Raw genomic sequence first — 14,327 nt, forward strand, 5'->3', positions numbered from 1 at the left:
TTCAATCAAAAAAGAATGCAATGGCATGGAGTTATGCTCTAAAACACTTTCCAGAAGTATGTAGAATAAAATGTCCTTGTAGAAGTGAAGTACATGAATAGAAGGTAAAAACTGAACCTTTCCAAGCTGCGGGAGGTATTCTCTCAATACTCATTTTTACTATCAATACATGTGCCAGCTACTATGCTCAGTGTTGGCTTTAGATTCTGATCCTATAGATTTAAAGTATGAATTAGCCTGCATGGCTGAGAGTTAGTCACATTATATAATAAGGGAACAGACAAATATCCCTTTCTTCATCAAAGGTTAGACCTTTATATGAATAAATGTGACTCTGACACAGTAGAGTCTTGGGCAAGTGGATATGGAAAAGAATGGGGGGAAGGCAGTTGCGAAGTCAGGCACATCAACTAAACCAATGCTGGCCAACGATGAGATGCCAGAGTCCATAGGAGGCTATGCTCACAAGCCAGAGACCAGTCAGCACAGTCATTCTCAACCGTAGTGACAATTACAGCCATTGAGAAGACTCTAAGATGCACATTAAACATTCACAGAACCCTCTCCTGACCAGGGGGTTCTGCAGGTGATTCTAACATGCAGCTAGAATTGAGAAGTCTGCATCTAGACCTGTACGTTCCAAACTTCAGAATGTATGTGTGGAAATGCAGAAGTGGATTGCCTGACTGGCATAGCTTGGTGGTTGAACATTGACCTATGAACCAGGAGGTCATGATTCCATTCCCAGTCAGGGCACATGCCATCCCCTGTACAGGGCGTGCAGGAGGCAGGTGATCCATGTTTCTCTCATTGATGTTTCTACCTCTCTGTCCCTCTCCCTTTCTCTCTCTTGAAAATCAATAAAAACATATTTAAAAAAAAAAGAAATGCAGAAGTGGATATATTCAATGGTGCGTGGGGTTCTGTATTATAACAAACATCCAGGTTATGACCAAGATTGCTAGACCTTGGACAGCTTGTGATCTGTAAGAAATGCTGACTTTGGGGCCACAACTCAGACCTACTAAAGTAAAATCTGAATTTTAACATTTCCAGATGATTTGAATATGCACTACATTTTGAGACATGCTGCCAAAAATTTTACGTGTCTTCCCTAAATGAGGAAAATTATAGTCATTATAACTTGGATGTCCGATGGTGCCCTTCTTTCCCTTTGATATCTATTTCAATTTGTTTAACCCTAACAAATTCCAGATCCTAACACCAGAGACATGCACAAAGAAGCCTACCAGCAGTGATGCTCAAAGAGTGGTCCAGGGGAGGCACCATTCTGTCACCTGAGGAGATGTCAGAAATGCAAACTGTTGGGACCTGGCCAGCAATCTTTGTTTAGCATGTCCTCCTGCTATTCTGGCCCCGCACACTCACGTGTGAGAACCAGTGGCCCATAAAATCATTGTAATGCTATGTCCAAGAGGAATGTGGGAGTTCCAATACAGTTGTAAAGGACACAAGAATTAAACTCATATATTGAATTTCATTCTTTTAAAATGAGATAAAATAAATTTAAAAAATAGTATATTGATAGCAGTATTGGAAATGAGATGTCTCTTCAGTGTAGACATTTTGGTCCAGTTGATTTTGGGGGGAGAGCTTCTTGAACCCTGTAGGATGTTTAGCAGCACCCCTGGCCTCCACCCATTAAATGTAAGTAGCATCCCCAACCTACTCCCCCAACCCAGACTAGAGACTTCCTCTAATGTGCCTGAGGGTGGAGGACAGGAAAATTGTCTCTGAGAACCACTGATCTATGTTCATCTTTAATGTCAAGTAACCAAGAGAAACCCGTTATTCCTTGGGGTGTGAGAAGAAGAACCAGGCATATTCAATGTCTATGAAAGTCACTTTTAACCCATCAACATGCTGATTTACCAAAGAAGGCATATTTCAAGGTGAGCAAGTTACAGCTGCCTGTCGCTCACCAGCAGGTAGAATGTGGACTTCTGAAGGGTGCTTAAGCACAAACCAAAATGACGCCCATTGGACCAGATGACAGCTAGAACATGGGGAGCTGTAAACATTGTGAAGAAAAATGCTTTCTAAGAAACCTATACTCAATTGCATTAACTGTCCACACTGATGCTGATGATAATGCCATCTTAAGAGGCTTCTTAGCTGTAAAAGTCATTGTCATCATTGTCAAATGTCCTATTAAGAAGAAAATTATCGCAGAGGGATTTCTTTTCCTTTTCAGAATCAAATACTGAGGGATCATTGCTCCAATAGGGTTCTGGAGGAAATGGAAATGATGAGCAGGTGGGAAGGGCTATGGATCTGGTGCCCCAGCACCCCTTGGCTGACAGCCCCCCCCTCCCCAGCAAGCGCCCCCCCTCCTCTCTCAGAAGCCTTCGAGGCCCCCTCACTGAGCTCCTGAATGTCCTCACCACTCACCTGACTGCTCCTCAAACCGGAAAGTACCTTTTGTTTGTTCTTGGATTGGCACTGACCCCGCCAGCCGCCACCCTCCGCACCCCTCCGCACCTCTCCGGCTAGCCCAGCGGAGCCTCTGCACCTGCTTTTAAGGAAAACCTCTGGAGAAGAGCGTTTTCAATACCCCCCAGAACAGACCTCCAAACTCCACCAAACACTCTTTTTGTCAACAGGTGCTTTACAGATGTTAGTTGGGAAGTATGTGCCACGCTACTGTTCTCATGGATTAGTAGTTAATATGGGGCGGGGGGGGGAGGGGAGTGATCAAATTCATGTTCAAAGAGAAGAGAATCTACATACGAATGTATGGAATCCTAAACTCACATTGTCAGCTAAAATAGGAATGATGTCTACTGCCACTCTTTCTTTAAGAGGCAAATTGCACAAAGTAACATTAACATCCATCCTAGAAGAGTAAAACATTTGCAGAAACAAAACCCAGTTATTTGTGTTTTTTTCTTTAAAAAGAGCATTGAAGTAAATTATGCTCCTTTTTTTGTTTGTTTTAACAATAATAAGAGTGGCCTTCTGTCAATATCCCATCTGCAATTTTTAGGGACTGTGGGAATTATTATATTTTCTCCTTCTAAATGTCAAGTCCAAAAACAGAGGCTACATTGCTGATGGAAATATAAATTGGAACAGACGCTGTAGAGAACTGTTGGGTGGGGCCTCAAAAAGTTGAGCAGAGTTTCCATATGAACCAACAATTCTACCGAGAAGTGAAAACATTTGTCCACACAAAATCTCACACACGAATGTCTGAAATAGCATCACTTGTAATCAGCTAGAGGGAGAAATAACCCGAATGTCCATCAACTGGCAAAAGATAAAATGCGGTAGATCCATCCCGTGGAGTGACGTTGGGCCACAGAAAGGAATGGGGTGCCCACCCACGTGGACGGAGCTTGGGAGATGCCCGAGGAAGGAGCTGGTCGCCAAGGCCCACCTGCGGCCCAATTCCATGCTGATGACAGTCCAGTAGGGAAAAGGAAGACCTCTGGAGAGGGCAGGATGAGTGGCTGTTCAGGGCTGGGGAAGGGGGTGGGCGGGAAGCTGGGGGCAGGAGGGTACAGGATGTCCTTTGGGAGTGATAAACACGTTTGCGGGATGACTATGGGATGTGTGCCCGCATCTGTGAGTGACCCAGAAGCCACAGAACTGTACACTTGGATTAGATGAATTGTTTACTTGTAGAGTATGTGAAAGAGATCTCAAAAGAGGTTGGGGGGGGTGGGGGGAGAGAGAGAGAGAATGAAAATGAGAGAAAAAGAGCTCTTAGACATTTCTCTCCAGACCCAAACTCGCTGCCCACAGCGGGAGGGAAGGGAGGAGCTGTGAGCCTCCAGGGGCACGCAGGGCTGCCGCTGCGCCTGCCCAGGTCCCCCGCATCCCCGGCACCTGCCTCGCGCGCATGGAACGTGGTTGGAAGATTCCAGCGCCCGCGCCCGCCCGCCCGCTCTCATTGAGCCCAGGTGCCAACGGTCACCGAGCCTGGGGTGCTTCACCTAGGGCCGCGTCGGGATTCATCGGGAACGTCTGGGAGTCGAATCCCCATCTGGAGGCCCCCCTGCTGCTGGCCGCCTCCATGGGCAGCTGCCTGAGCTCGCCCCAGCCCGCATCGCCACCCCTGGCCCAGGAACGCCCTGCCCTGTGGCCTCCTGGTCTGACCAGGACCCAGGACGGCGCCCACAGGGGGCCCCGGGTCAGCACTGGACCCTTCCCCCAAATGCCGCCGGACTGGAGGTCCCCCAAGCCCGGGAGGGAGGCCATGGAGACACCGAGGCGCCTTCGTGCCCAGTCACCCCCGGAGACCACCGGGGGGCCCGAGAGGTCTGGGAGGTGGGGGCTGTGGAGTGTCCAGCGCCCCAGACGGCTCTCCAGCCCCGTGACCATGCGGATCGCGCCTCCTGAGCGCCAGGGGAGACCCTGTGCGCCCCCAGAGCGGGGAGCCCAAGCTGCAGGGAGTCCGCCCACCGAGGACCCCCCGGACCCCGTTGCCAAGGAGACCGTGCTGCGGACCCCGAGCTGGGCCAGGAAGGGGACCAGGAAGCTGGACGGGCCGCTCTGGTTTGAGATCCAAGGGAGAAAGATCCAGACCCGGGACCTGGAGCCCTGGCCGTCCCCCTTCCAGCCCCCGGCGGGAACCGGCGGGCCCTGCTGTGCGCCCCGGCCAGGGCCTCTGAGCCGCAGCCGCTGCCCCTGGAGCTACAACGTCCGCCTGGAGGACCTGGCCCGCCCCCTGGCCACAGCTCCGGGCCAGGGCGCAGAGCCCCCGCCCGACACCTGAGCGAAGAGGTGGGGTGTTAGGCCGGGGGCTCGGGGAGTCCTCCCTCGGGGCCCAGAGCTGCCTCCTGGGCCTCACTGGCTTCTGGGACACCCAGCCTGCCGGCCCCCTGGCTGCTGAGAAGCAGGGCTCCGCTACCCACGTCCCGGGCCTCACACCTGCTCTCCTGCTGGCCCCGGCTGCACCCCGACGTGGGACTCACACAGCGTGCTCCCCACCCCGCCCCCCCAACCCCAGACCCACCAGGCCTGACTCTGCAGAACCCACAGGGAGGATGGTTCGGAGCACAGCCTTCGCCATCCCCTGAGGGTGTAAGGAGACATCTCCCCCGCCGCCTCCTCTGTCTATCCAGGGTGGACAGTGAGATGGCTGATCTCATTAAAGCAATATCAGCTTTCAATACGGAGCTTTCTGTGCAGGAAGCGTGTGTTTCCGGTGGACCAGAGCGGGGGCAGGCCCTCCCGGGAGTAAGTGCCCCGTGTGTGAGGCCCAGACAAGCCCGCCCGCTGGGGGTGAGAGGAAACCAGGGGGCAGAGAAAAGGAAGCCGAGAATGCCGTCCAGGCCTCAGGTGTCCTGGGAAGAGGATGCGTTTCATCCTAAGGACCGCGGGTTTCAGGCAGAAGAAGGACGGATGAGCTGATATTTTTAGGCAGATTTGTTGTGGTTGCTGTCCGGAGCAGCAGCTAAAGCAGAAATAAGGGCTCCGGGCTGTATTTCAGGCGAGAGGAGTCGGGCCTGTGGTCTGAGGGGGGTGATGGCAGGAGAGGTGCCGGGAATCGGGGTGTGTTCGCCAGGTGGGTGCTGTGGGACTCGCGAGGGCAGCCGCTGTCACCCTTCTGCATCTCACGGCACCGGCAAGCGAGCTACTAAAACCCTGCGGCACACCGAAATGTACGCTTGTGCAAATGTGGCATGTTTAAGAAGTGTCATTTCGATGCACCCACACCGGATGGCTGTTGCTGTGTTGGCTGCTGCCGTTCCCCTAAACCAGTGGTCGGCAAACTGCGGCTCGCGAGCCACATGCGGCTCTTTGGCCCCTTGAGTTTTCAGCAAAGGCCAGCTTAGGAGGACCCTAATTAACTTAATAACAATGTACCTACCTAGATAGTTTGAGTTTAAAAAATGTGGCTCTCCAAAGAAATTTCAATCGTTGTCCTGTTGATATTTGGCTCTGTGGACTAATGAGTTTGCCAGCCACTGCCCTAAGTAGTCAGGTATTGCATGTTTTACAAATCCTGGTGGCCCGCCCGTTGAAAATCACTGCGCTGGGGAAGGTAGTGCAGAACGCCCTTCCTGGATTAAAATTGGGGGTCAAGTATAGTTTTAAAAAGCATGGCCACATCTGCCTACGTGTTTGCTAGGCATATGAAATACACCTTCAGTTGCATTTCAGTGTGAATGCGCCCCCTATTGTGCGTGAGGCTGCTAAATGCGAAGGAAACAGTAAGAATAACGCAGCTCCAGGGACGGGATGGCACAAAGGCTGGCCTGGGCGAGGACTGCAGGGAACCCGGCAGAGGAATTGAAATTTAATTAGTTTAAAAGGGAGTTTAAGTATCTGGACAATTGTATCCCCGATCGCGGTCGGTATCGCATTTCTTTTAGCATGCCTGAAGAATTTATTGAGAGCCTGCATCGAGCCGACTAGTGTGCTAGGCACCGGGATCATTATGGTGACTGAGAACCCAAGGAAATTAAAGATCAGTGGGCAGATAGTTAGAAGAAAGAGAATTCAATACAGAGTGATGAATTTTACTACGGCAAATCAAATGTTCTTTGTGAACATATAAAAGACATGAGAAAGTTTTTGCATAGATAAATTAGAAAAAAAAATGCTGAATTTCTAGGATAAGTAGAAGTTAATGGGGGAAAATGACGTGAGAGGACAAGGGGAAGAAGAATGTAATTTTGGACCAGACAGAGTTTAAATAGTTGTTGGGGTGAGGGTGAGCAGTGTGGATGTTCAAAATAGCAAGTCCACAGATGTGAGTTGGACCGGTTTCATACACAAGTGTTTGTTGGGGACAGTCTCAGTTGACCTTACTTACCCCTGACTAATTTGTGCCCCTTTTCAGCCAAGGGTATCCTGGATCGAATGATAAGTTATATATGTACTGGGAAGAGAGGTAAGTTATATGCTCAGTGGATACTAGAGGGATAGAGACTCGATTGGGTGGCCACAACTCGAAGTGGAAAGAGATTCAAGTGGCGATTGAGATCTGTCCATATTTATGGGGATGGAAGCCACAACCCTGGCCTATCGGGATGATGCTCTAACTGACTGAGTTACCCAGCCAGGGCTAAGAATGCCGTTTCTGTATTGGAGGGCTGTATTATGCCATCAGGTAATGAGAATTTAAAGGGAGAGACTTATTTATGTCGGCACATATGGTACTTTAGGGCAGACCATTTTGCCAGAAGGCAGAATGAGAAAAGAATAATAATGGGCACATGAAAGTGTACTATCCTTTTGATTCATAAACAGTCACCATTCTACCTCTGCATGTTTTGTATCTGTGTGCCTGGTCTGCAGGCATCTTGAAAAGACTGGTCTTAGAGCAAACTAACCCTGTAAGAGCAGGCTTAATGCGATTTCAAGAGAATTGCCTGAATTCCTCACACTAAACAGGCTCTAGTCAGAGGTGGCATATGGATTTTTCTTCCAAGAGATAAGCCAAGAAAAAGTAGACGATCAAAGGCAAAATAAATCCATAGGTCACTGATGCTGTAGAGAATGTAGAGAAGACAAAAAGGAACTAGTTAACAGAATTTATATCTAAAAGAATAAAACAGAGACACGTAACCACAGGAATGTTGAGCCAAAGGGCCCACAGCTCCCACTGGTTTTTAACTAACAAGAAAGCTCTCTGTTGGACCATTGACTCAGTGACGACAGAGCGCGTGCAAAACTAGGTCGGACACTTTCTCCTCCAGCGGCTCTGAAGGCTCTCTAAGAACTAAACTTGAAGAAGTCAAATTAAAATGCAAATAATTTTCAGGTGACCCCGAGTGTTCACACTGACAGCCAGTCCTCCGCTAAGAGGTTTAATGATGCCATTTGGAGATGAAACCTGGTTTCTGTCGGTACGTCCATTTGTAGAGTCTTCTGACCTGTACCTCTATCCACAGAATCAGGGTCTGAGAGTGCAAGCCAGGGAAGCTGCATCAAAATGGGCAATGCTTTCTGCACAATACTCTAGGCACCTTCCTACCTCATTCATCTCTTAATGATCCTGGTGGTACAAAATTTTAGGTATTTGTCTTGTTAGCTGTAAATTGTAACCTAGAAATTTATGTGCCAGGCACATATCACAGTACCTCTTACCCAAAGCATCATAAAAGCCACAAAAGGTTTGTAATGCATGTAAACAATATCCAATAATTAGAGTCTATTCCTTCAATAAGAAGATGAAATAAAGCCCTCAACTCTTTCACTGTTTTAAAATATCAACACTTCCTTGATGTGTCTTATCAAATTTTCCACTACTCATTTTTGTGTTTGAATCTCAAAATATTTTGTAATGCAAAAGGAAGTACAATGAAAGTACACTTACGTTTCTTCTCTATTTAAAATGAGTTTCTGATTCCAATTTCTCCAAATATTTTCTTGATTATACGTTTCTATCACTGGCTGACAAGTATTTCCAACAAAGAGAGAAATACACTGAAAGTCTGGGGTAAATTCAGCAGAGAGAAGCATCTAATTCACCTGCAAACTTCAGTTCAAAAGAAAGGGCCACACGTTAGCTTTCTATAACCCCCTAGACCATCAGGAGTCTATAACAGATCATCACTGCCAGGACCAACCTTGGCAATCATGTTGAATATAGGCTTTGGGAGAGAACCAAATGTCTGGGATCAGTGCCAGAAATTGGGCATCGAGCCTGACCCATGAAGAGCTGAAGTATATAGAACCAAAGTCAATTGAGAAATTAAGACTTGGCAAAAAATAAATGCTGTTATTAATGATGCCCTAAAGGGGTAGACCTGAGCTCATCACTTGTCAAGGGTGGGCTAGCGGGTTCTAGAAGTTCATCCTGAAAAATACTAGTGTTGTGTTTTTTTTTTACACTAAATTCTATAATTATGTGAGAAAAAAAATGCTAGATTGTTTGTAGTTACAATTCCTTTTTAATAAAAATATTAGAGGCCCAGTGCATGAAATTCAAGCACTGGAGGGAGGGGGGTCCTCAGCCCGGCCTGCGCCCTCTCGCAGTCCACAGGGAGCAGGCATCCTTAATGCTGCCACCACTGCCGCTGTGCTTGCCAGCCATGAGCCTGGCTCAGGGCTTCTGGCTGAGCCTCACTCCCCCTGTGGGAGCACACTGACCACCAGGGGGCAGCGCCTGCATTGAGCATCTGACCCCTGGTGGTCAGTGTGTGTCATGTTGACAGGTCATTCTGCTGTTCATTTGATTTGCATATTAGCCTTTTATTATATAGGATTTTAAAATAGAAAAAATTAAAAATAAAGTCAGTTATACTTTCACTGTCTAGAGAAAACCACAGCTACATCCTTTAGTCTTTCACATACCTTTACATACCTATGGCTGTAGCAATGTTAAAACACAACAAAACAAATATACATTATTAAGCATTAGGTAAATGCAAACAAAATGTTATTCCAAGATACCACTTTGCATCCTCAGTAGAATGGATATAAATAATAAGTCAGACAATAACAAGTGTTGATGAGAATATAAAGTAACTGGAACCCCCAGACATTGTTCCTAGAGATGTAATTTGGCAAAGCCATATTGGAAAATAGTGTCACAGTCTTTGAAGAGTTAAATACAAATTTACCACATGACCTAGCACTTCCACCCCTAGGCTCTCACTGAAGAGAATTGAAAACAGTTTTACACAACGACTTGTATATAAATGGTTAGCATTATTCATAATACAAGAAAAAATGGAAATAAACCAAATATCCATCCACTGGTGAATGGATGACACAATGTGGTCTCTTCGTACAATGAAATAAGAAAGAAATGAAGGTACCAAGAAAACATGGCTGAACCTCAGACTCTTAGTGCTAAGTGATAGAAGACAGATCCCAAAGACCCAAAAGGGAAAACTATAGAGACCTTAAGTGGATTGGTGGTTACCTGGATATGACTGACAATGGGCTCTGGCCTGTCTCTATGTATCAAGAAACAAGAATATTTTCAAGATTGCTCTTCATGTTCTACTTGTGAACACATCAGTTGAAAGAATTGGAAATATGTCTTTGAAGATGCAATTGTTCTGTATTTATCCATCCACATAGAAATAATTACCCAGGACACACTTTGCGCTAGGCACCAAAGCAGACTGTAAATAAGTTAAGTGTAATAGACATTGTTCCTCACAAAACCTACACTCTCAATAGGGCAAACAATACAGATTATCCATACAAATGCAGAAGAAAGATTTAAGGTAATTTTAATGTCAATAGGAATTCGAAGTGAGAAGAGTATAACCATGTCAATAATGTAAAACATGTTCTACATGATCTGACAAAGTTCTCGGGATCTTGCCAAACAGGACGCTGTTTCTATTTCTCACCTGAGCTGATTTCTACATAATGACTGTTGTGCATGGGAACATGGATGCAAAGAGCAACAGGAAAAAATCTCAGCTCATCACCAAAGCACTGGGTAAATGGTTCCAGAGAGTGAGAGTGGGGGTGGTTGATGAAGATACACATGCATTTAGACGTGAGTTTCATATGAGCATTACTGAACAGTGTGTATAGCTCTGGTGGAGGTGAGAAGCCATAGAGTTCATCCTCCCAGGCAATCTGAGAGTTTTTAAATGTCAGCATAACCTGCCAGTTCATAGCTTTGCATCACACTGATTAACAACGTGGCTGTTATGTTCTCCATGGGTGCCCGTCCTTTGGAAAATCTCCCCCGCGAGAGGGAAGGCAGCTGGGAGCTGCACTGATCCCTTCTCTCATTTACTGGGCAGCTTTTTCCTCTGGCTTTCCCTTAGCGGGCTGATGCAGTGAGTCGTGGGGAGAGAGCAAACAGCTGTGAAGGTGACAAAGGCAGCAGCTGCCCTCTGGCTTCCCGGGATCCCTGGGTGAGCCGCTGAGCCAGAGGGAATGTGCTTCTCGCCTCCTGGGAAGCATGCTCGATGCAATGTACACAGCCATCTGTGAAATATGACGGGCCATTCCCAGCCACACACTGTATTTTACATCTGGCATAGGTAAACATCTTACCCTTCATTTTATGTTGACTGACTAAAGCAAATGGGCCATGGATTATGGTCGTCTTCCAAATGTATTGCTAGACAGCAAGTAAATATGTACATTTTCTGTGTTAGTTAAGGAAACACATGCCTGAATCCTTCCTAAATTACAAGGAGATACGTTTTCTAAAAGCAAAAAAAGCATTAAAATTTTGGCTATTCTTTTTTACGCAAAGAAGACAATTTTGGGCAAACACTGTGGTATTGTTTTTACAATTTTTTCTCTTTTCAATCAACATGGAAATAATATCCAGAAGCACTGGGTTTATGTAATGGGTAAGTCAGATGGGATGGGACAAATAGATTAGGAACGATAAAATATTCCATAGCTCTTTAGTTGTGGAAGGAGAAAGATTTGTGTTGCCGTTGCTGTCAAACTCTACTGAGTCATTTCAGAGGTAAGGTTCTAGCTTCCCATTCACTCCAGACTGCACAGCCCAGTTCAGTTCTGAGAACATCAATGCATTTTTGAGTCAGAGGCTATTCATTAACCATATTGTGTTCAAGGGGCTCTGATAAGTGTTGTAGATAGTGAAGTTGATAAGAGAGACACAAACCTTCTGTAATGACCTTGGTAGTCTAGAGAGGAAACAATTAAACAAGCAGTTTACGTAATAAAGTGATGTAATAATCTCTCACGTGGGAGGTGTGGTCTGCTGGGAGTCCACAGCAGGGGGTGCTGACTCACCCTAGGAGAGTAATGGAAGGGTTCTCCACAGAAGTACCTTCTCATTTGCAACTTGGAAAAAATACCAAAGAAAATGATGGGAAAAAATTTTCTAGTCATGTGTGATGGCCTGGACATGCAAGAAAATGAAAAAATAGCCACATTTCATTGTGACTAAAGCATAAAACTCAAGGCTGGCACGGAGGTAAACTTGCCGAGGTCAATGTCAATAAGGCACGTTAAGCGATTTGGCACTTTTTCTAACAGTGCCCTGTCGTTTCAGGTACCCTGCGCTTACGTCATGTCTTGGGAATGCGGAAAGCAACATCAGCCACAAAACGAAGCTGAAAACCACAGGCCAGAGAGGTGTCCAGCACGGGGTGCCATGAGGATGGCAGGGCGGAGGCCCCAAGGAAAGAGCTGATTTCTAGGGGTCCAGTGGACAAGGGTGACAGTTGGGGAAGCTCCAGCAAAATAAAGGCTACCATGTGTTCATTGGAGGGGGCGATTCCGAAGTCCTGGTGAGCTCAGGAGGGCAGTGTCTGGGGTCACCGGGCCACGTCCCAGGAAAGGAGGTGGACAAGAATAAAAGTGGGAGGGTACAGGGCAGGGAGGACAGAGAAGGCACCGATAGACCAGGCAGGGACAATCCAGGGCAATGATGAGCAAAACAGTCCTGAGGCGATAAAGGATGGATACTCCGATGGCTAATTTTTTGCATCGACATGGAATAAAATTTGCCCCATCCCCCCTCGTTAACGAACACTATGGGTAAGTGGCATTTCTGAGTTGTGCTGCATCTACCCGGCTGGTACCATTCACGCAGACCTGCGGCTGTCTTCCCTTGGCCTCTCTCACCCACTTCTTTGCCACGTAAACATGATCTCTGGCTGGCTGCCTCGCTCTGAGGCCCTGCAGCCCAGAACTGCAGCCACTGGCCGGCAGCCACGGATAAGTCCCTCTCCATCTCCCAGGGGGTGGCCGTACACAAAAGCTCATAACAAGCACGAGAAGTAAAATGAGTTAAAGTGAGCTCTCCCTCCTGAATAGCCAGGCCAGGAGGCACCGCATGAGTGTGTATGCCATGCCGCTTTCTTTTTTCTTTTTTTATATATTTTCATTGATTTCAGAGAGAAAAGGAGAGGGAGAGAGAGAGAAACATCAATGATGAGAGAGAATCATTGATGGGCTGCCCCCTGCACGCCCCACACTAGGGATGGAGCCCACAACTCAGGCATGTGCCCTTGACCAGAATCGAACCCGGGACCCTTCAGTCCACAGGCCAACGCTCTATCAGCTGAGACAAACCGGCTAGGGCCCCTTACACTTTCTAATGAAATAGAACCGCATAGTGAAGCAGCTGAGTAAAGCAACCAGGCCATTTCATATTAATTACTCACAAGAAAATCTTGTTTCTCTAAAGACAAAAATGCACTTTTGAGATTACACATTATCTAAAAGTTTTAAATGTAAACTAGTTTCGTCATTGCTGACAGTGAAACCAGTTTTTAATGATGAAAACAGTACACGCGCTCCGTGATGACAAAGAAAACACACCGTTTAACGCAAACCCTTCCATCCGCATTTACATCCCGTGCCAGCACCAGGCTGTGCCCAGACACGGCCAGCCTGTGTGTTTACACTCCAGCTACGGACAATCACATACGTCTGAGTGCCGGCCAGAGCTGTCATGCTTTAAGTAGCAGCATCAGCGTCAGGACCTGCTGCCCAGTGGCTGTGGCCATGGGGAGCCAGGCGGGTACCTGAGCCCTCACGCCCGGTCAGCCTGCCTGCTCAGACTGCCCTGCTTTAATCATCTGAACACCAGGAGGCGCTGCGGGGACTCTGCGGGAAAAGCAGCACAGCACGCAGACACGCAAAACCCTCCGGATCTCTCTCAGTGAAACGCCTTTCCGTGTCGCCCCTAAAAGGGCACCTGACGATGGGGCAGAACAGAGCGTGTGTTTTCCTTGACCTCATTGTAAAAAAAAAAAAACACCACCAAGGTCCTCCGGCCCATCCGGCCATTCAATGACTTGTTTGGCTTTTGAGGAAAAGATGAACAGTCCGTGGTGTCGACCTGAACGCTGCTCAGAACAAGACATTGACACGACTTCTCTGCAAACAGCCAAAATGACCACACGCCTTCCTCTATCTCCTCCTCCATCTCCTCCGCTCTGAGTGATTGTTGCTGCCTCACCCACGGCAACTCTAATCCCACGTTAATCCTCCCATCTCCTAGATAAGAATTATTAAGATGCTCAATCACAGTCTTGTTCTGCATCTTGACAGCATACAATCCAGTTCTGACTTCGATTTCCTCAGCCTCCTTTAAATCATCGCACTCAGGCCCAAGTCATACAGACAGCACCTCCTCCTTGCCCTTGCAGAGTGCCCCCTACATCCTCACTTGCTGCAGCTAGCTGAAAAGAAAGAAAGAACCACACGAAGAAAGGAAGCCCGGCCGGTGTGGCTCAGTGGTTGATTGTCGACCCTGGAACCAAGGGGTCGCTGGTTTCATTCCTGGTTGGGGCATAATCCCCAGTAGGGGGTGTGCAAGAGGCAGCCGACCAATGAGTCTCTCTTATCATTGATGTTTCTATCTCTCTCTTCTTCTCCCTTCCTCTCTCTCTCTAGGAAGCAATAAAAATCATTTTAAAAAATGAAAGAAATGAAGAAAGGAA

The 14,327-nt window shown here is 47.3% G+C and overlaps 1 protein-coding gene across 1 annotated transcript; it reads left to right on the top strand.

The window, feature by feature from the left end:
* Positions 1 to 3,865: 3,865 nt before the first annotated feature.
* POM121L12 (POM121 transmembrane nucleoporin like 12) lies at positions 3,866 to 4,741 on the top strand (the record flags this gene model as incomplete). Its single annotated transcript, XM_079786815.1, has 1 exon — positions 3,866 to 4,741. The coding sequence occupies one exon, from the start codon at positions 3,866 to 3,868 to the stop codon at positions 4,739 to 4,741; it is 876 nt and encodes a 291-aa protein (XP_079642941.1).
* Positions 4,742 to 14,327: the final 9,586 nt, after the last annotated feature.

The sequence above is a fragment of the Cnephaeus nilssonii genome (genome assembly GCF_951640355.1).
Source record: "Cnephaeus nilssonii genome assembly, chromosome: 12".
Classification (NCBI taxonomy): Eukaryota; Metazoa; Chordata; class Mammalia; order Chiroptera; family Vespertilionidae; genus Cnephaeus; species Cnephaeus nilssonii.